The sequence below is a fragment of the Diprion similis genome, chromosome 14, assembly GCF_021155765.1.
Source record: "Diprion similis isolate iyDipSimi1 chromosome 14, iyDipSimi1.1, whole genome shotgun sequence".
Taxonomy (NCBI): Eukaryota; Metazoa; Arthropoda; class Insecta; order Hymenoptera; family Diprionidae; genus Diprion; species Diprion similis.
The window spans coordinates 12,120,854-12,142,987 of record NC_060118.1 but is presented as its reverse complement, the minus strand read 5'-3'; the positions used below and the strand labels follow the sequence as shown (position 1 = coordinate 12,142,987).

The following is a 22,134-nucleotide window of genomic DNA, read 5'->3' as shown; positions in this document are numbered from 1 at the left end:
AATGTACGTTTATGTGTGGCGAACGGACGACCATCGGTTTAAATTCGATTTAAATTGGAGGGTATCGGGTGTACTTATTGTCATATTATGAACCTATATATAGGGTATTCTATTTTAAATGATACAGCTGATTTATATTGAGAAGCAATCGTCATAGAGAAAAATTTTTAGCATTAAAGTTTGTAACCGATTTTACTGCCCCTTAAACTTAACGCCGAATTAATAATGTATAATATGTGTCGTCACGACTTTCCCCCTCTTCGTTCCCCCGCTTTGTATATCGGGTAAGCGACTTACGAGTGTCGTCACATATCGCAGATTTAGACGAACCGGCCTCGGTGCCGGACAAGTTTCATTTAACTCATATCGCATGTGTCTCTAAATTCACGCAGTTCAAATTAGTGCACTTTTTATCTCGCCCGAAAGGGGTAAGTTAATCATATTTTGCGTGCTTTCTACATCGTTTAACATCGCTTAACGCTTAGTCGTTTTTTTTTTTTGTTGTATGGTATTGAAATTAGTGCGTCACGTCACGTTTTCATATGGAACATTTTTTGTCATTTATTTAGATTATTTTCTTTACTTTACTTTCTTTCTTTTCTTTTTTTTTTTTTTTTTACCTCTTTCACCCAAATACTGTGTTGTGCAGAACTTCCACATGTTGCAGAGTCGCGCGTTTCGTATCTAACCTCTCTGGTTTAATTAGAAAATTTTGTTCAACTTTACGGGACGTTATGCTTCCTTGTTTCGCATACGCCATCGTCGTAGACAGCAGCCTGTTTAATTTCTCTGTACCTACCAGGGTTGCAGTATGCGGACGCGTTGAACTTTAATTACTTATATACCTATATGTGTCCTTAATTTTTAAAGTCTGAAATATACTATCTATAGTCTATACTGTACGGTGTTACGATAAGCGGTCAGAGTGTCGAGGACCTTTTCATCATGCAATATACATTCGATTCGATTCGAGATGCAAAATTTACTGTTATTGTATATTTTTTATTTATTTATTTTTTCTCTCAAGCACAGATTGAAAAAAAGGAAAATTTCATCCTCATCCTGTCGCCTTCCATTTCTCCATACTGTTATCAAATCTGTTCGCGAGTTATATCGGATCATCCCGTATCACACTGATTAAAAAACTAGAGAAACAGTATAAATTTATACGTTTAATTTTCATTTCTGAAGACTTACACGTCGTCAGTTGCTCAAAGTGGAAAGGAAACAGGACGAACCTCTTTGTCCTGTCAAATGTTTGTAACGTCGGTGTACATAGAATGAAGTCTGGGGCATGGCACATTGGTGCTGTGCCAAATGAAAATGGGTGGCTTTAGGTATATAATAATAATAATAATAATAATAACAATAACAAGAATAATAATACTTGAGACGTGGATGCAGCTGAGCAAGGATGAGATTTAGAAAAGGTACACGAATATTCTCGTTCTCATTAAGCGATCGGCGGTGGTCCGTCAGTACGTCGTGCCAGATGAAAACGTGCCTTGCTGTATCATTATTCTTCGTTTTGTCTCGTATTTACGTGGTTCTGCTGCTGCTTCTGCTTCTCCTTTTCTCGTTTCTGTGCCAGAGTCTGGGACCCCAGCAGCTTTCATTACTATTGGGGGGGGGGGGGGGGGGGGATGACATTGTTTGTTGTCCTAACCACTACATAAGGTATTAAATACAATGCGATGCCCGAAATGTACGAACCCGGGATATAAACTTGAATATATGCATATATGGGGCATTCCATGACAAATCGACCGCTGTCGAAACCGACCCCTTTCGATTTGAATGAAAGTTTTTTTTTTTTTTTTTTTTTTTTTTTTTTTTATCCTTTTCTACCCCGTGAAAAAAGTTTCTCAGAATTAAAAAATTTTTTTATACCCAAGCATAAAAAAAAATTGTCCAATTTTGAAATTTGACTTCTCGGGACGTTTATTTTTCTTTTGGGAAATATTAGCCTCCAAACGTGATTTTTGTAAAAAAAAAAAAAAAAAAAAAAAAAAAAAAACAGGAATACGAAAAAAATTATTCAAACCTATCCTCGTCGTTTTTTTTTCCTCCAGATTTTTGGTAATCTAAAATTTCTCGACGATTACCATTTTCGATTTTTTTTTCTTTTCTTTCTTTCTTTCTTTCTGTCACAGCAAACTTTGACATTTTCTGCAAATCCTCAAATTTTTTCATCGTAGCGTTTTCTTGATTTCAATTTTTTTTTACGACGATGCCAAGCTGTAGTGGTTTGTCATGTTATTTTTTTTGTTTCAATTTTTTGAATCGGTAACGTGTAACAATGCCTGTTTTTGTTATTTTTGTTGTTGTAATTGATTTGAAATCTCATTAACGCGTTATCGATGACGAAGAATGGAATAATTCTTTGATATTAAATCGTTATATGCTTTTTGTCCGTTTATTCACTCCTACCCTCCTGTCTTATTTTACAATCGCGAGTCTTGTACGGAGCAGGTTTGGAATATTCGCAAACCTGCTGCAGATAAGCATCGCGAGACAGACAGATAGGCGAAACTAATTCAAAGGACCCTTCTGTCTCTCTGGTTTCAGATACACCCTCTTTCGCAATAACGAGACTACCAGGCTTTGGGATTCCGATCGTCGAGGGTATGTCGATCAGCCTGAAGTGCGAGGTGGATAGTAATCCGAGTAGCCTTCCCGTCTGGCAACGCGGTGAGTATTACACAACGATATACCACTTGTCAAAACACGACGTCGCCGCCGTCGATTCGTTGTTTCGCTTCGCACAGATCTCGAACGGCAAATAAATATATCTTTCTATCAACGCATGAATGGAAAAAGTGGTTTGAATGAAAATTTTGAATAAAATTAATGTAAAACAGACGAAGAAACCTCGACGTTGACGACGACGATGAGGAGGATGACGGGCAAACGAGCTCTCATCAAACATGCTGCTGAACAGTATGTAGGTGGATGTTATATGCATGCAGCAAGGGGTCGAGTTGCGGTTGAGCAAGTCGTAAAATCGACTCGTAAACTCTCGCATCAGCGGAGACTCGTTTAATAATACTTCTCTCTCTCTCTCTCTCTCTCTCTCTATTCTCAATCTCTCCGGGGATTTAACTTATTCATATATGCGCAACCGGTGTATATTACGGCACATATGGTGTGTCGAGTTTTCGAACGGCATTTCATAATATACGGTAGCAGCCTCCAGGCAGATGAAACTGTTTAATGATTTTTTTTTCTTCGATAAAAGCATATAATTCAGTTTATATTGGAAAAATGAATTTTTTTACACCGCTGATGTATGTATTTATATATATATATATATATACATATATTAGGGTGGCGCAAAAAAACCGACAATTTTGTTTTTTTGAGTCACGTGTGACAAAATGTTAGTTTTTGATGTTTTAAGAGCCTACTCCAAAGGACAGCTCAGAAATTTTTTTTTTAAGAGGGTGCTCCAAATTTTTAAAAATATCAATAATCGTCAAAAAATTAAATTAAATAAATTATATTTTTAGTACTGTGTTTAATTTTTATTTCATGTCGTGGTGTATTGTTATCGATTCTTTCTTACTAAATTGGAGAAAAAAATTTTATGAAATTTTAATATGAATATTAAAAGGTCGTTCAAAAAAATCTAAAGAAATGCACCAAAAAATTGAAAAAAAATTATGAGCGATCTTTCAAAATTCAAATTTTGAACTGAAACTTTCGGAAACTTATTTTCTTTTTGTCTATAAGATTATACCGTAACGAGAAAAAAAATTAAAAAAAAAAAAATCGACTTTCGACGATTTCTGACGTTTTAAAAAATGTGGAGCGATCTCTCAAAATTTTTTTTCTGAACTGCCCTTTGGAGTGGGCTCTTAAAACATAAAAAACTAAAATTTTGTCACACGAGACTCGGAAAAAAAAAAAAAAAAAAAAAACTTGTCGTTTTTTTGCACCACCCTAATATACACGTATGTATATATCAACGTTATTTAATATCGAAACGAATTTTTACACCCCACGAAGTAAATACACGTATAATATCCTACTCGAAATCAAGTATTATAAGTTGTGTCTCTCGGAGTCGATCAAATGGATTTTTGTCGGGGTCGAGGGGATGAGGGGTCGGGGGTGAGAGGAAGGAGAGAGACTCTCCGGTACTCGGTTTCCACATAAAACACACCGTGGTGGGTGAGGTGTGCTGTCGTGGACGTTAACCCAGATTCCTGCCGTCCAGTTTTCCCCGCTTCTGTTGTCGCGGTGAGAGGGATGAAGGGAGGAAAGGCGGGGGGAGGGGGAGGAAGTCGAGGGTAAAACCGACGCTGCGCCGATACGTCCACTTGTCCCTGTAATATGGGAATTGTACGGGGGCGAGGCGCGAAAGCAACCCTCCGTCTTTTTCACCCTCTCGTTGTTTTCTCTCCTCCCCTCGGTGACGCCGCATAGTGTGCTAGATACCCATCCTCCGTTTCGAAAAGGAAACTTCTTTATCTAGCGGGTCTCTTTCTCTCTCTCTTTCTCTCTCTCTCTCTCTACTTGCCGCGGTTTAACGGTTAGGTACTTTATGATCCGTTGAATTAGCGACAACGAGAAAGTTCAACGCGACGTTTTACGCAGAGATTAGTTTTTGTCGGTGACAATTATTATTATTTTATTATGTAACGGGCGTAGCTGGTGGAGATATATTTTTTTTTTTTTTCGAGTCTCGTGTGACAAAATGTTAGTTTTTGATGTTTTAAGATCCCACTCTAAAGGATAGTTCAAAAAAAAAAAATTTTAAGAGGTCGCTCCAAATTTTTTAACACGTTAGAAATCGTCAAAAATCGAGTTTTTTTTTTGTTTCAATTTTTTTTTCTCGGTACGTTATAATTTTATAGACAAAAAAAAAAAAAAAAAAAAAAAGTTTCCGAAAGCTTCGGTTCAAAATTTGAATTTCGAAAGGTCGCTCATAATTTTTTTTCAATTTTTTGGTGCGTTTCTTTAGATCTTTTAGAGCGACCTTTTAATATGAATATTAAAATTTCATACATTTTTTTTTCTTTAGACTAGTAAGAAAGAATCGATAACAATACACCACGACATGAAATAAAAATGAAACAAAATACTGAAAATATAATTTTTTTAATTTAGTTTTATGACAATTTTTGACATTTTAAAAAATTTGGAGCGACCTCTTAAATTTTTTTTTCAAGCTGTTCTCTGGAGTGGACTTTTAAAACATCAAAAACTAACATTTTGTCACACGAGACTCAAAAAAAAAAATAGTCGGTTTTTTTGGTGCCACCCTAATATATATATATATATATATATATATATATATATATATATATTCTCATATCGTTGTTGTACTTTTTCTTGTGGAGATAGAGGTATAGGTATAATAATAATAAGAATAATAATCATAATAATAATAATAATGATACGCTTTTCTACTGATCGAACAATCGGGTACAAACGAACCGAAAAAACGAGGGATTCATCCGCCGGTCGCAGGAGAGGAAAGAATTTATTTGTGTTTTTTTTATTTATTTCATTCTCGTTCAACCGTTAAGGAACGAATTGTTCGCCTATCGTGCAGAATTTTCAATACGCTATATATTATCGCTGTAAATAACGTCCATTCACTTATTTTTAAGTGAGAAACTGCCAAATTTAACCTTTTTACACTCTACAACAAAAGTTATAGGTATATATATATATATATATATATATATATATATGTGTGAAAATTGGATGTTAAATATTACATTATGATCGAGTAGCGATTGTCGGCGGTAAAAGAAGTAAAAAAAGATAGAAAGAAATAAATAAAGAAAGAAAGAAAGAAATGAAGATATGAAAGAAGTAAATTTCATTTATTTAAGGGAGAGAGAAAAACGGATGACGGATGATAGCAGTGATTCATACTGACTTCTTCTATTCATTGAGCAGTCGCGCTATGAATAGGCTATCAAGATCGTTCGAACTTTGTTCAACCCACGAGAACGGCTTGGTCCTCGGTGTGAGGTGATCTATAATCTAGACGCCCTGCAACTATTTTATACATACATACACGTATATGGGGTATTCCACGCCAATTCGACCAGTCTTAAAACCCCTACCATTTCAAAATCATTTCATAGTTTTTTCCTAACATTCTCTACTCGGTAAAAAACGTGACTTGAGTTTTTTTCACTTTTTTTTTTTTCTATACTGAACCGTTTATTTTTTATAAGTATTTCAAGTCGATTGCGAATGTCCTCCATTTTTTTAATACTGAAAAAATTCTCAAAAATTCAGCGAATGACACGGAACCCCCTCACCCCCCCCCCCCCCCCTTTTTTTTTAGACATTCTTTTTATATTTTTTCTTTTATCTCATAATTCGAAATTTTTTAATTTTTAAACCCAAAAATTAACACAAGATCAAATCGAAAAGCGTCAAATAAGGGTCAATTTACTGGTAAATATTCGGTTTCACCAATTCCATGATGCTCCGCTCTAGTTAGTAAAGATAATTTTAGGTTTAAAAATTAAAAAATTTCGAATTGGGTGATGAAAAAAAAAAAAAAAAAAACTCGCCCACGTTTTTCTTAGGCGGGGGGAGGGGGGGGGGGGGGGGCTTTTGTCATTCACTGGATTGTTGAGAATTTTTTCAGACTTTTTAAAAATGAACATCCGCAATCGACTTCAAATATTTATAGAAAATGAACGGTGTAGCAAAAAAAAAAATTGAAAAAAATTCACGTCGCGTTTCTTACCGAGTAGAATGTTAGAAAAAAAATATAAAATGATTTTTAGATGGTTGGGGGGTTTAACACTGTTCTAGTTGGCGTGGAATACCCCATACATATATATGTGTGTGTGTGTGTGTGTGTGTGTGTGTAACGAAAAGTGTATAATATTACAGGAATGGGAGTGTATAAAAGAAAGAAATTCTTCAACAGGGTTGCTGCTGGTAGCCGACGCCGTTGTTATATGCATACATACCTACATATTATATATATATTACATATATATATATATATATATATATACATATATAATTCGGTGCGGAATTGCTGCGGAGCCGCGGTGGCAAAAAAAGGATATTAAAGTATTTTAATTGCAGTGGATTTAGCGAGGGGTGAGGATTTATTTGAAACGAACCGTTTCGCTCTATGAATGGGGATTAAGTTGATCCCCGGACGGCAGTCGCGTCGCGTCGCGTCGCGGCGAACTGATCCCTTCCCTTTTCCCTTCCTCATGAATCGCATCAAACCGCAAACCGCTGCAGATTCCGCTCTTCACTTTGCCGCTGCACCCGATATTTAATTGGATATTTAATGGGAACCGGCGGTTAACGCTGGTATCAGAATTAAATAATATAACGTAACACCGTTCGTTGCGCCTCGATCATCTTCGGCTCGCAAGTGTTTGGCGGATGTTTGTTTTTTTTTTTTTGGTTTTTTTTTTTTTTTTTTTTTTTACTCTTTTTCTCTTTTTATTTTGGGATCGATCGTTTTTCTTCCCCTTATTGCTACCCTCTGCCCGACGAAATCGGAATCCAATATTGTCAAATTATTATTATTACAATGCGGTGGTTGGATTATATTATCTCTCGATTCTTTATCGTATATAAGAGGGTGATTTATTTCACCCTCAACACCCTCGTTTACGGTATTTTATATATAGGTATGGTGTCTTCCTTCCCCGACGCTGAGACAATAAAGATATTGAAAATACACGGGTTTACGGATATATCCGCAAAACCATGCTGTACTACCCGCGCATATAATTTAATACTCTCGATGGTACATTGGAAGGATGCAACCATTCGTGTGTAATAAAGAGACTCTACTTTTCACGGCTTATAAGGCTTGAGCCAAATGTCGTATCGTTCTACCGATTCTTCCTCCTTTCAATTCGGTGGCTCCGTTTGTTTCCTCGCCAAATTGCACCGCCAGACTTTATCATTCTCATTCTTTCTTTCTTTCTTTCTTTCTTTCTTTCCTTCTTTGTCTACTTTTTTTTTCTTTTTGTTTTATTCTTTTGTCTTCTTTCTATACATATATGTATACATAGGTATATATATTAAGGTGGCGAAAAAAAACCGACTATTTTTTTTCTTTGAGTCTCGTGTGACAAAATGTTAGTTTTTGATGTTTTAAGAGTCCACTCCAAAGGACAACTCAAAAAAAAAAAAAAAATTTTGAGATGTCGCTAAAAATTTTTTGAAATGTCAAAAATCGTCAAGATATTAAATTAAAAAAAATTATATTTTTAGTATTTTGTTTGATTTTTAATTCAAAACAAAATTGTCGGTTTTTTTGCGCCACCCTAATATACACCGAGATTGTTTTTATTCGAAATCTTATTGAAAATAATACTAAACGCAGTGAATTGAATCTTTAATTTATCTTTTATTTTAAATGGACGAGGAAGGACCTTATTTACTTGTCTAATATCGTTAAAAGTCTAAAAACTGGCGCCTTGGTGGTCCCAATCGTGAGACCTTAGAAAGAGCAGATAATCATTGATCGTCTGAAGAGCTCTCTATTTATGTTTATATTTCCTCTCCGGCACTTTCCACGTCGTCGATTCGTTTTTGAACCCAGGATCTTAAGGGAACATAGGGACCATAGCTAGGTACCGGTACTACCAGTGATTCAATAATCCAATACTTTTCACTCCATTTCATGTTATGCGAAACGTATTTTCACGTTCGGTGTATGCCTGGCGGTGCAAAAGTCGTCGTCGAACTGCATCGAGGCACGATTTATCCAGAATATAATGTACCATTAAGGGGTGTCCTGGTCGGTTTCGACGTTCACGTCCATTTCTTCAGATATCGAAGTCCACGTGTTTTAAACGTAAATAGTACTTAACGGTCCCATTTTATACACAATTCTTGACAAAGAGACTGCAATAAATTTTCATTGGATTCAACAATAAAGAAATAGCACGAAAACTACTAAATCGTAATAGTAAATTCGTAGTCTTACTGTCATTTCTTTATTTCTGCATGAAATAAAAATTTCTTGCAATCTTTTCGTTCAGAATCGTGCATAGAATGGGGCTGTTAAGACCTTTTTTGCGTTTAAAATACGTGGACTTTGATATCCGAAGATATGTACGACGACGTTAAAATCGATCAGAGCACTCGATTAATATCGACATTGCAAAAAATATTAAAATAATAATAGAAATAGAGAGAGAGAGAGAGAGAGAGAGAACGTATTTGAGGCCATGAGCAAAATCATTCGTAAGAGGATCAAAACACTATAACGATATATTTATATATATATACAACTCACTTTGTCGATATTTGTTTTAGACGACGGTCCACCCCCAGTCGAACAAAGCGACGACGGCTGGTTGAACTTCACGAAGATAACGAGGGCCGAGAGCGGATGGTACAAATGCTACACCCGACATATGCTCGGAATTTTTACCAGCATAGGATATTTCCTGAACGTTCGCTGTGAGTACGCTTATTACCCCTTCTCTTTAGTCCATCACGCATCGCGATATCAAATTAATCGACGTTATACGTACATACAAGTATGGGGCATTCCTTACCACTTAGATCTGGGTGGCTTCTTCTTTTTTTTTTTTTTCTTTTTTTTTTTGTTTCTCTCCTTTTTTTGGTAATATTTTTTCAACGATTTTATTGATCAAAATGTGAAAAAAAAGTCTGATGAATCGTGTGGCTGATGTGAAAATTTTTAACCTTAGACGGGGGGGGGAGGTGGGGGGGGAGTGATTATTCTCCTTACTGTTTTCAAACTTTTTCCACCCACAGTAAAATGGGTTCCGCTTGTAATTTTTTCTAACATTTTTTTTTTTCTACTCTCGGAAAGAGTTTGGAATGGAATGCCCTGTACATCAACTTGCCATATCCAATAATAATTCGTATCTGGATGGGTGGTGTGTAATTCAGGGTCGAAGAGATTTTCTGGTAATTAAATTCTCCTGGATTTGTATCTGTGTTTGCCTACGTGGCGAACTCGATACAACACACGTCCAGATTTTATCCCTGGAGTTTCGGGGCGGAAGGAGTGACGATAACACCGCCCGGAAACCGGCCAAGTCAAAACGGAAATTACTCCCATCTTGTATTGCCAAATTTCCACATCCATAGGTCGCGAGGGATTAATCCCAGCGCAATATTGCAGGAGGTGAAATTATCGATTCACGGACACTCGTCATCGTGTTTATGCTTAATTTTTTTTTTTTTTTTTTGAAAAATTGAGGAACGCCATCCGAATTCCTTTCGAATAAATGAATAGAAATCTTCTCAAAATCACTGGTTGCTATCTGAATCCTGAACTCACTCTCAAGGTCTCTGAAGTTTTTTCATTCACTTGAAATTTGCACATTTTTTTTTATTAACTTTGAGTATACTTTACTGTACTTTATTGTAGGACTAACTATTTGCGAAAAATTTACAAGTATGAGAAATTAATGATCGTTTTTTATTCTGTTAGTTGATAAAAAGTAAAATAAAAATCACAGCATCGTCAATGGAACATTTTTTGTCAATCGATTGTTTGAAAAAAGTCTAGTTCTAATTGCTCCTGTAGACGATGTTGATATTTTTCTGTTTTGAATATTTCTATAATCAACTCTTGACTGATTTCTCACACTGAGAGATTTTTTGTTATTATTTGTACGGTCAAAATGACTGTATAAATTTCGGTGCTTTTTAACCAATTCTAATGGTTTTTTGACCAGTTTTTATCACCATTGAAATCTCCAGAGATCGCTGCTGAAACAAAAAAAAAAAAAAAAATCATTCTCAGATTTAGGAAACAAAAAAGCAGAATCGGATCGAAGAGTAAAACCATGTCTCGAATTGTTAATAACTTAGCTTGTGTCATTCGAATTTGCTCAGCATTACACAACAGATTGCAGATTTTTTTTTTTTTTTTTTTTTTTGTAAATTTAATTTTATTTCTTTTTCTTAAATTTAATTTTTCTTACTCAAGGAGAATAAAGTTAGAAATCAGTATTTCCTCTCGTTGCAGACGACCCGGATACCGAGACTGAGGCCGAGGCGTTAAACGGGGAGGCGACCGATTCCCGTAAAATCGAGATACAGCTCGGCGGTGCTGTAACGCTCGAATGCGACGGAGGGTGTTGGGGGCGAGGTCCTGGAATGGAGCCGGTTGGAGGACCTGGACCACTCGCCTTGAGCCGGGTCGTCTACCAGGAAGCTGGTGAATATCGGTGCGTCGCTCCGGACCGGAAGATGCAGGATACTTGGCGCGCGCAATTGCCGTATCGTGTCAAAGTAACGGGTAAGTTTTATCCCCCCCCCCCCCCCTCCGCCCCTCTTTCTATTTAACGCGTATATTAACCCTTGAATGGTAACGTGTTTTTCGGCACCCTTGAATGATGATAACGGTGGGTTACTCGTGTCTGGTGCTTTAAAAAGTGCCTCAAAGTGGTTAAAAAAAATTCTGCAATATTCATAATATTTCGTCAACTATCCGAAATATAAGAACCAATCACGATATTGGTGATTTGATCATTTTTTTAAACAATGTAATCATGTGAACAAAGGAAAACGTGAAGATAATAGCAAGAGGAGACCCAACGTTATCATTTAAGGGTTAACATCCAATTTATTCCGTTTCAATTATGTATAATGTATATAGTATGGGGGTAGTCTCTCGATATGCTTGTTTTTTTTTTTATTTTTTTTTATGCATTTTTACGCTCCTATCAGGGACTTGATGAACGGATTGAATTGATAAAGAATAAAAAAAATTCCTAAAACCTCGTGGTTACAGATTTTTTTCGAACATTATCACTCTTAGAATAAAATATATATATACTGAGGAAAAAAAAGCTTTTCACATATCATTTCCGTGAGATACGCTTCGATCAGAAACCGGACTGTCTTAGAGTTGATAGGTTACACAGAGCGCCTGAATTTTCAGGGAATAACTGTTTTTTTTTTTTATTAATTTGAAAGCGTTTAAGCCACTGGGAGCATAAAAATACAAATTCAACCCTATTATAAGACCACCCTAATGTATATACAAGGTGTTTCCGAATCAACGCGGCAGTATTTTGGGGTTGCCTACCACCAAGGGGGACAAATATCGGTAAAACAGATCTGCCGAAATCTTCTAATCACTTCAGTCAAGTCAACGAAACAACTGCTTCGTCAAATCCACACAAGTTGGGAAAATGGTCAGTTCCGGCTCCGGCATTCGCGCGGTTTTTAAACGCGTTACTTATCGATAACTCCGTAGGTCTGTATTACCGATATTTGGCCCCCTCAGCGGTAGGCAACCGAACATACCGCGGTGTTTACTCGGAAAAACGCTTTATTCAGGTTACAGGTATAATATGTCTTATTATTATTATTACTATCATCATTATTGTTGTTATTCTTATTACTATTATCACCGTCTTTATCGTAATTCCGCTGCCGTGCTTTGAGACTCCCTCCTCCCTCCCTCCCGCCCTTTTTTTTTATCACTAATGTTATTGTCGTTGTTACTATTGTCAGAGCTTTGAAACGCCAGCAAGCATATTTGAGAATGGCTGAAAAACCGGGTGCTATATATATATATATATATATATATTCGCGCTTCTTGGAGGAGAAATTATTGTCCGTGGCGCCGTTCTTGAATCGTCTGGTCTACTGTTTGGTCATCCACGGATATTCCGGCGACGACGCGACGTCGCGACTAGTCTACTCAAACCCTTGTCCTGCTGCACCCCCCCCCCCCCCCTCTCCCCCCTGATGTCCCCGCCAAAGTAATAGTTTCAATCAGGAAAATAACCGCCACAGCATGGCAACAGCAATATTGAATTATTGATTCAAAACGACGGTGTTAAGGTGTGTATAAAGTAAAATTTTTTTTTCCAAACATTCGAAATGTAAGAATCCGCTCTACTTTTTGCCAAATTGAGGCATCAATTGCTCCAGGTTTATCCTGATCGTTTTAGCGGTACAGAAGTTTGTGCTCATTTGCATTTCGTTGCGTGTTCGCTCAAACAGACGTGAAATTTTGTTCCTTATTGCCGCCCTTCGCTCGTTTACGTAGCAAGTCTCTGATTTTCTTACGTCGTAGCGACACTCTCAAAGATCTCAACTTGGCACGGCGTATCACATGGGTTCTGGTTTCCTTCTGCCTTGTCAGGAAGACCCGGGTGTGCATATATATCGCGTTTGGTGGTTGGATCGTTCGTTCGTTGGTTCGTTCGTTGGTTGGTTGGTTGGTTGGTTGGTTGGTTGGTTGGTTGGTTGCAGGAGTTTCTACTACCTGCCTCCTTATTCGATACGTCGCGTTGCGTTCACCGAGAATCCACGCCGGGGGCGGCTGGTGAACCCTGGCTTTGAAGTTACCCTCGCCTTCGGCTGAATTAATCAGAACGACGCCGTCCCTCCGGGCCGTTTGTCGATCCAGATATACGTGTAATCGTACGCCTCCTCTGCCTCCCGCGATTCACTCTTTGATTATGGGTCATAGAGGCTTATCTTCCTGTTATCATTCGTATGTACATACATACATTGTACGTATATTCACTCTGTCATGTCCTGTAACACGCGTTGTGGGTCACGAGGACGATTGTAGAGAAGGATTCGGACAACCTGGCGAAATTTTTTTTATCGGTGGTTAATTTATTATAGACGGTGGATTTTGAAAAGCGTTGTAAATTTTTTTTTTTTTCATAAAATTGAAGTAAAATCTGATTCAGCTGCAGTGTAGCGTAGGATAAGGAAAAATTGAGTGAAAATTAGCTGAAAATACTTTAGTATTTTACATAATTTTATAAAAATACTTTTTTTTTCTAGCCAAGCCTGTATAAAGGCACAATCATAATTTGTATCATTCGACGCAGTTTGTAAAGAGATATTTTTCTCTGTACCCCGAGTAAGAGAATTGAAATTTTTTAAATACAATCTGACGTGTGATTAATCGACGGTGATGTTGAAAAATTATTATTTGAAACGAAAGTGAGTATGCGGTGTGATAAAAAAAATGAAACTGGAGCAAAAGTAAAAAACGAAAGATAGATAGTTAAGTGAAAAAAAAAAGGAAATAAATAATCACCAAGAAAATTGGTAAAAAGAAAATCGAAAATTTATAACAAAGCGAAATTCGCGTAAAAAGAGTTAAAAATCTACAGAACACCGGTTCGTTGATTCGTCGAGATTGCTGTTATATACGTATTACACGCTATACGAGTGTAGGTACATAACAAAGTAAGTGTATACAACATACCTATGTATATGAGGCAGCTTCCATCCACCCTTGTAGCAATTTGCGAAAGGGAGAGAAGGAGAGAAGGAGAGACGGAGAGAAAGAGGGAAAGAGGGTCGTGTGGTGGTGGATCTCAGGCAACAAAGGGCTGATTAGGCGTGATTACGCGATCAAAGTGCAGGAAGGTTGGCAGGTAGTGATGGTGAGGGTAGGTAATGGGGTGAGCGACGGAGAAATGGAGGGTGATAAAGAACGACGAGGAGAATTTTCTACTCTCCTTCTTTTCTCTTTATCTCTCTTTCTCTCTCTTGGCCAATAGCTCCGGGCGTCGCGTGAATTTTTGAAAACTCGATTGCGTGCGGAATTCCTTCTAGTGTTAACGGAGATCAAAAGAAACAGAAGACGAAGAAGAGGAAGAGACGAGGGGCCTGGGATGAACCCCGTGATTCTTCACCGCCCCCCGATAGGTGTATATATATATATGTATCTTATGTATACGCACTGAAGGGGAGGAGAAAGAAACGTGTTAAGAAACGCGATAAAAAATGGGTAAATTCTTTCGCTCTCTTTGAATCAGAGAGACACAGTCAGCAACTCAACGATTTGCTTCTCCTTATTATTATTATTTTTATTGTTGTTCTTGTTGTTGTTGGGGATAAAAAAAAAAAAAAAAAAAAAAAAAAAAAAAAAAAAAAAATAGGACAACGATAATTTCGAATCTATGAGGAATGTGAAAATATATAACAGTTTTACACTCAGCTCAGAGTCAGCTAACTTGGTAAATATATATTATCTTGATGGCCGATCTCTACGACGTTCAATTATTATTAATGATTAACTTGCGACTGAGGAAAATATTTAGCTTTCGGCAAGAAATTTGAAGTAATTAGATTTTTTTTAAGTTGTTATGGTTAATAATGAAAGTAAATTCGAATCGTGGAAGAAAGCTGGTGGAATCAACATCACTTGGCAATCTCATGTGATACTCCTCGGTTTAATGCGTTGTAACTTAATTATATCATATCTCGCGGCATGTTCTTCGGCTCTTTGCCTACGCAGATCAATTTTATTCGATATTGTCAACAGAGTTCCTAGGCTGAGAACTACGAGAATCGCGGCGTGTCCAGCTGTATCTCCGTAGACGTCTATTACCTCGAAGATAATGAGAGATACGATAGATCCGTATAATTCTGTCCCTATGCTCAAAATTCCCATTGACAGTGTCTGGGACTCGGGGTAAGTCGCTTCGGCGCATAGTTCCAAACCGATCGTGCTGAAACTGTTGAAAGGAATGCTGAAACATGAACGTTTGGGTGTATTAGTGGTGAAAACGCGAGTTTATGTGATTTTAATAATAGTTCAGATTGTAGTCATATCACAGTCATATATTTACCCGAGAAGCGAAGCTGACAGAAATACGAGCCATTTAATTTCCACGTTCAAGGTCACAGCGAAAAGTATTTCGCAAAGTATGGATGAACTGGTCACGGCGATGGCGATGAATCTGTAATTGTTCAACGTTATACTCACAAACGTTAAAGTGCTTATAAAGACCCGTTGTACACCTCGAAAACGCGTGGATGCAAAACTCCTATACCGCTCAAGCGATCAGAGTGAAACTTGGGCAGTTAATGCCTTATTTTGGCAAAAAGTGGAGCGTCTTTTTACTTTTTCAAAATTTTGAAAAAAAATTCACAGATTGTTTACCACCCACAGAAATTGGCCAAATTTTCACAGTTGCACGAAATGGATCGAACTATCCGGTATGATGCCACTCGGCGGTGATGAAACACACATTTTGAGCCCAGTCTCATGAGATTTGATGGTGAAGTGACGAAATGGCAGCTGATCTGGTTTTCGATTACGAAGACCACCGAAATTTTATTTTGGTGATATTTGTCGGTAATTTTTTACCGACACTACACACATAAATTATCGGCAAGCGCGTAATGTCGGTAAAAAATGTCGCCAAAATGAGATTTCGGTGTATTTTGTAATCGAAAACCAGATCAGCTGCCATTTCGTCATTTCACCATCAAATCTCATGAAACTGGGCTCAAAATGTGTGTTTCATCACCGCCGAGTGGCAACATACCGGATAGTTCGATCCATTCCGTGCAACTGTGAAAATTTTGCCAAATTCTGTGGGTGGTAACCAATCTGTAAAATTTTCTTCCAAATTTTCAAAAAGTAAAAAGACGCTCCACTTTTTGCCAAAATAAGGCATTAACTGTCCAAGTTTCACTCTGATCGCTTGAGCGGTATAGGAGTTTTGCATCCCCACGTTTTCGAGGTGTACAACGTGTCTTCATAAGCACCTTAAAGTCATTATACGTCACAGCCACGGTCAACTGACCTGAATTTCTTCGTTTTGTCGAGAATTGATGCGACGATTACCGAACCTACCGTACCCAGAAAGGATATCAACAGACTGGTTATTCCAAGATCAACTTCGCTGTTCTGAAAAAGGTTTAAATGCAACTGAGAGCATTGCAGGAACGTACAGAGTGCGCGGTGACATTACCTTGAAATGGGTTAAGAACAACGGATTCAAAATTGTTGTCATTGAGTTATATAGGCCGACAATCAAACCATAGGACTTCCAGAGAATGAGGAAGTTCCTGTTCTTAGTTAGTAACTTTTTGACCGACGTCAAAACCCCTTCGTCGCAACGTTCGTTGGTGAATTTCTGAAGCGCCCGCGACTCGCTCGGCGGCGTTGAAGGTTCAGCCTGAAAGACTTTTGGGAGAAGAGAATCAGCTGAGAAAAAATTCGGCGTTCTTGTAGGCGGAGAATTGCGATGACTCACAAAAAAGTCCGGCCAATGTTACAAACGAACATACGATCGCAAGTATCCAGTAAATGGCTGACAATTCGTGCCCAATTTCTTCGACGTCGTCGTGGTTTCTAACAAAAGTCGGAACAGTCAGGAAGCAGATCGAAATGCCAAACTCAAACGCGTAGCAGCACACACCGGTAGCCAAAGCGATTTGGTCTTGCCCAAACCAAAATGCAGGCAATTTTCCTCGGAGAGGAGAAATGAAAGTCTGGCCGATCGCGACCATGGCTTGGCCTGTTAGCAGCACCGGAAAACGATCTTGGGCTGCCGAAAAGACCTTCATCCAAGATCCGAGACACGCGAATGTGGCTCCTGTCACGAATGCCCACTTCATGTTTATCCGTTCCATTAAAACCAAGTTAGGGAAGAGGAGAACCGAGTAGAACATCATCAAGATGATGTTGGTCGATGCGACTGCTAACACTGAGACATCGTAGTACCTGAAGATTCCATTTTTCGTTAGTATGTGCTTATCCAAGGTCTTGAATTTTTCGTTTCGAATTTTAAGGGATCGCCTATGTTTGTACCACGAAAAAAATTACACCGTTGCCAGTGTTGAACGATTATCTTACCGGCTTATTATATGGCTGATGATCGTGAATTGATTATATTGATAGCCGATGCACATACTGCTTAAGACGTACAAGAACAGCTGAAGCCACCGTCTTTTGAAAACCCGGACTTTGAACGGACCGCCATTCACGGTGTCTTCCTTTTCCTCCGCGTATTCAGTCTTAAGAGGACACACGACGCTATCGTCAGCGATTTGTTCATTCTCCATTATTCTTTAACACTGTTTAAGATCTATGCTTCTGTGCTGCTGAGCAGCTTTAGATCCGGATTTTCGATATCCACACGCTGGTCTTACAGTCTTCGTCGAAGCAAAAAAAAAAAAAAAATTCATTGTCAGATCATTTTATCGTTAGAAGCCTTAGAAACAGCAATAATCTTTATCGTCGCTAATTGTAAGCAACTTTAGCAAGCGTAAAAAAGAATTCAAATATTGCTTTGATCTTAATAAAATACTGGAGATTTCTCTGTCAATTTTTTAATCACATTTCTCAGGACGGAATAGATACATATTTGGTTAACATATTTTTTAGATTTACATTTCATGCAGTTTTTCAGATATGAAATTTCAACTTTTGACAATTTTCGTTGTGAAAAATGCTTTCGATTCAATTCAATCGCAGCAAGAGAAAGAAAGAAAGAAAAAAAAAACATCGAATCGTTCGTATTGGAACACATTATGGCAGTTTTTGTAAATGATCTAATCAGACTTCCGAATACTCGATGTTAATAACTTTCTTTTTCCATTGCATTCTTGCATAAATTCATCATCATGATTGCAGTAACCTGCCGCGGCGGATGTTCTGTAAATAAAATATCCCTCGTCAGAAAATTAGAATCAATGAATCAGAAAGAAAGAATTAAAAAATCGATAAATACGACGTTTTTCCAAAGGCATGAAAATTGTCATTCAACTACGGAAAGATCGTTTTTCAAATTTCAAGCCACGCTTTCGTAGTTCAAACCATGTTGTAACTTTTCTATGTATATGTTTCTTCAAGACCCTGTCATGACCCTGTTCGTCCTGAGAAATGTTATAGAAAATCAGCAAGAAATTAAAAGGGGTGAGAATCGGACGCTGGTCTAGTTGATATGTTTTTTAACAATTATACACTGTCTCGGTTTGTAGGATTGTTAAGATTTTACATAACAGGTGAATTTTTGGGGCAGACAGCAGTGTCATCGCAGCTGTTTAACTTTCCAACATTTACTAGTTAAATAATAATGATGAATATAAATATCACTGGCATATTTGCTCTGTCTCGAAATCATGTCATGTTTTAACAAGTGATGTCCAAAATGGTTTTTTCTTCATATTCATGTTGCAATGTATTGCAACGACGTAGTTAGCTACGTTGACGTCGAAATTTTGCCAGTAAAATTCTTCGTTAAATCGTGCGTTAACAAATCTGTATTGTTTCTATATTTGAAAATGAACAAGGCAGGGAATAAATTTAAAAAAAAAAATAAAATAAAAATAAACAGAAAAATATAATAATCTGTAGATTCAATCCGACAGAATTCCACAATTTTGACGTCGAGGATTAATGGATCGTGGATTAAGGTTAATTTTTGTAAAACAAAATTTTTTTATAAAATTTTAAGGGCACCAAGTTTTGCTCGCTCTTCCCAATAATTACATAATATCTAGCTTAACAAATTAACAAAGAACAAGATAGACATTATAAATTGTAACAGGATGCGTACCTCGATTTTTTTTTATGCTTCTCGTCTTTCCAAGGTGATTTTATGGGAGAAATTACAGCGCTAATTGTAAACTCCATTCACCGATGTGATTTTTCACGAGGTATAAGCAACCGCCACTGCGAAGTCTTGACGGACAAGTGGCAAGAGACATTCTCGGTACGGTAAAAAGATCGTTAAAATATACCTGACGGTAACACCTGATGAGAGTTGCATACTAATAATAACAATAATAATATAGAAATATTATAAAAGCATGATCGAAAGCGAAAATTACATTGTTCTGCAACAGAATCTTCCCTTAAATAAAAATATAATGAAAATGAAGGTATTGAAGTGCCGAATCTCCATCGACTTTCCATTACGTGATATTTTTTTTTTTTTTTTTTTATTGTTAAAAACTTAGAATTTGTCATTGGACAAATTCTCATGAGGAGAAAAAAGTTTTTTTTTTTGCTTTTTTTTTTTTTTTTTTTTTTTTTTGCATAAAAATGTTATAAACTAAATGACGAAATTTCGCAGCGTGATGGTATAAGTTTCTTTGAAAGAAGTGGAAGTAGGGTAAGAATATAATAACATAAAAATGAAAAAAATTCGCGCGTTTAATCCTAAAAGTTATCAATTTAGCCAGCGCGAGGGTTCGGAGGCGAAATGATTTGACGGAGGGGTTAATTTTCGTCATACCGAATTCGGAAATGACAGGAGTTTTGTAAAAGTTTGGGCACGCGTGTAATGACGACGGATCTCCGGATAGGAGAAATTTTCCGCACGAATTATGCGGAAATCAATCCGCAATTTCCTTGGCCGGATATGTATTCGGGTGAGAAATATTTGTACGGTTTCGAAACGGGTTACACCCGGTTATAAAGTGTTATCATCATCTTCGTATAGATCTAGGTATTATACGTAAGGGGCATTCCATGGCAATTCGACCAGTGTTAAACCCCAATCATTTGACCGTGAATTAATTCGGGATTTTGAAATTTTTTTAAACACAAAATTATCTTTACTAACTAGATTGGCGTGTTACCGAACATTTACAAGTAGATTGATCCTTTTTTGACGCTTACGATTTGATCCCGTGTTGATTTTGGGTTTAAAAATTTTTTAATTCCGGATTAGGTGATTAAAAAAAAAAAAAAAAATTGAAAAAACTTCAGGTCGCATTTTTTTACCGAGTAGAATGTTAGAAAAAAACATAAAATGTTTTTGAAATGGTCGTGGCTTAACACTGATCGAGTTGGCGTGGAATACCCCATAAGCATTGATATAATCCAGTCTTCCTGAGAAGAATTAGTTTTCAAAGTCTTGTGGAAAACGACGATTATATAAACGCCGAAGTGACGTGCCGAGGAGGAGAAGGGCGTGAAGACTTATATTACAAACTTTTAAAGGGGAAAATTCTACCCCCGATGGAATAATTAAAATTCAGAGGCTAGACGAGCAGCCGCTATTTCGTCTATTATTCGCTTCTCACTATATCATTATATTATTCGCAGTGCAGCTGAGATTGGCGAAAAATTATCTATTTCCAATGATTAAACTATATTATTGTTTCACCATTCGTCGAGTATAATCGATTATTTATTCCTTACAAAATTTTTGTTTCGTGTGCAACGTTTGAGAAAAAAAAATTGAAAGAAAGAAAAGCAAAAAAAAAAAAAAAAAAATAGTACGAATCAATCCGTTAATCGATTAATTTTCATCGATTCAATCGATTCGTGTTAGATTATTTTCAGCTGAGTGCGGCCGACGATGATTATTCGCACGTTGCGAAATGTGTCGCGAATTTGCAGTTTGTTTCCGTGTAACTGCAAATGCAGGCCTCTGGCTGTTACATTACATGCTTCTGCATACTTCGGTCGAGTGACAACGTGATAACGAGCATCTATGACGATTCACGTCTGCACGAGCTCCGCAGGCCAAGGATGAGGTGATAAAATCGTGGCTCAATAAAACGGCGAACGAAATGTCGGCGTCCCTGAGTTTTATTATTCTTAAAACCGCGGGGTTTAAGTAGAGCGTAAAATCTTTGAAGCAAACCTAAAACCACCCGAGGTTCCTCCTCATATCTCAATCTCTAAGATAAGGGCGAGGTCAAATTTTTTTTCTTTAACTCTGCACTGCACTCCACTGCACTCGCGAATTTGATTACCGCAGATACTTTTTATTTCAATTAATTGCGCAATTTAGGTCACACAAAAAAAAAAAAAAAAAAAAAAAAAAATTTTCTTCTCTCTTTTTTCTCATAATCGACGCGTGGAAAACAAAAAATTTTTCTCAAAGCCAAAAGCTACAGACACTGAAAAAAATTTATTTTCTCAAACGTTGTAAACAAGCTCTGATATTTTTTTTTTTTTCTAGCAATTGCAAATACGTGCCGGTGAAAATTTCGCAATGGAAAAAAGAAAAAAAAAAAAAAAAAAAAAAAAAAAAAACAAACAAAAAGAAAACCAAACCGACCGATTGCCTTGATTGTTGGTTGTAGTGTCTTACTTACCGGATGCGACGTTCAAATTACATGTAGTTCTGCCACCCGATGACAATTTTCCCATGAGATTCACCCGCCGTTTTCACCCTCGCGTAATTCACGTTGTGCGTATCGTGAAAAATAAAGGGGAGGTGGGAGGGAGGGAGGGAAGAAAATAGGAAGAACGTAATCATCGGACACCCCGAGGGACAGGAGGAAGGGGGAGGAGGACTAGTAAATGCCTTCTCTCTTCCCCCTCCCCCCCCCCCCCCCCCCGCCTCCTTTTTCCCTGTTTCTCTCCACCGACGCCCCTTTAACCCCGGGTCTACCCAGGGATTACCTTTTTTGTCATTCTCGTCACGTGTACGCACGTCGCTCACCCTC

General features: G+C 37.4%; 1 protein-coding gene across 2 annotated transcripts in view; it reads left to right on the top strand.

Moving 5' to 3' along the window:
- LOC124414724 (hemicentin-2) overlaps nucleotides 1-22,134 on the top strand; it is a 142,551-nt gene that overhangs the window by 103,924 nt on the left and 16,493 nt on the right. For both annotated transcript variants that reach the window (XM_046895760.1, XM_046895759.1), the window contains exons 6-8: nucleotides 2,569-2,691; nucleotides 9,277-9,423; nucleotides 10,970-11,242. In XM_046895760.1, coding sequence (XP_046751716.1) covers nucleotides 2,569-2,691; nucleotides 9,277-9,423; nucleotides 10,970-11,242 — 543 coding nt within the window. The remainder of the gene's footprint in view (nucleotides 1-2,568; nucleotides 2,692-9,276; nucleotides 9,424-10,969; nucleotides 11,243-22,134) is intronic.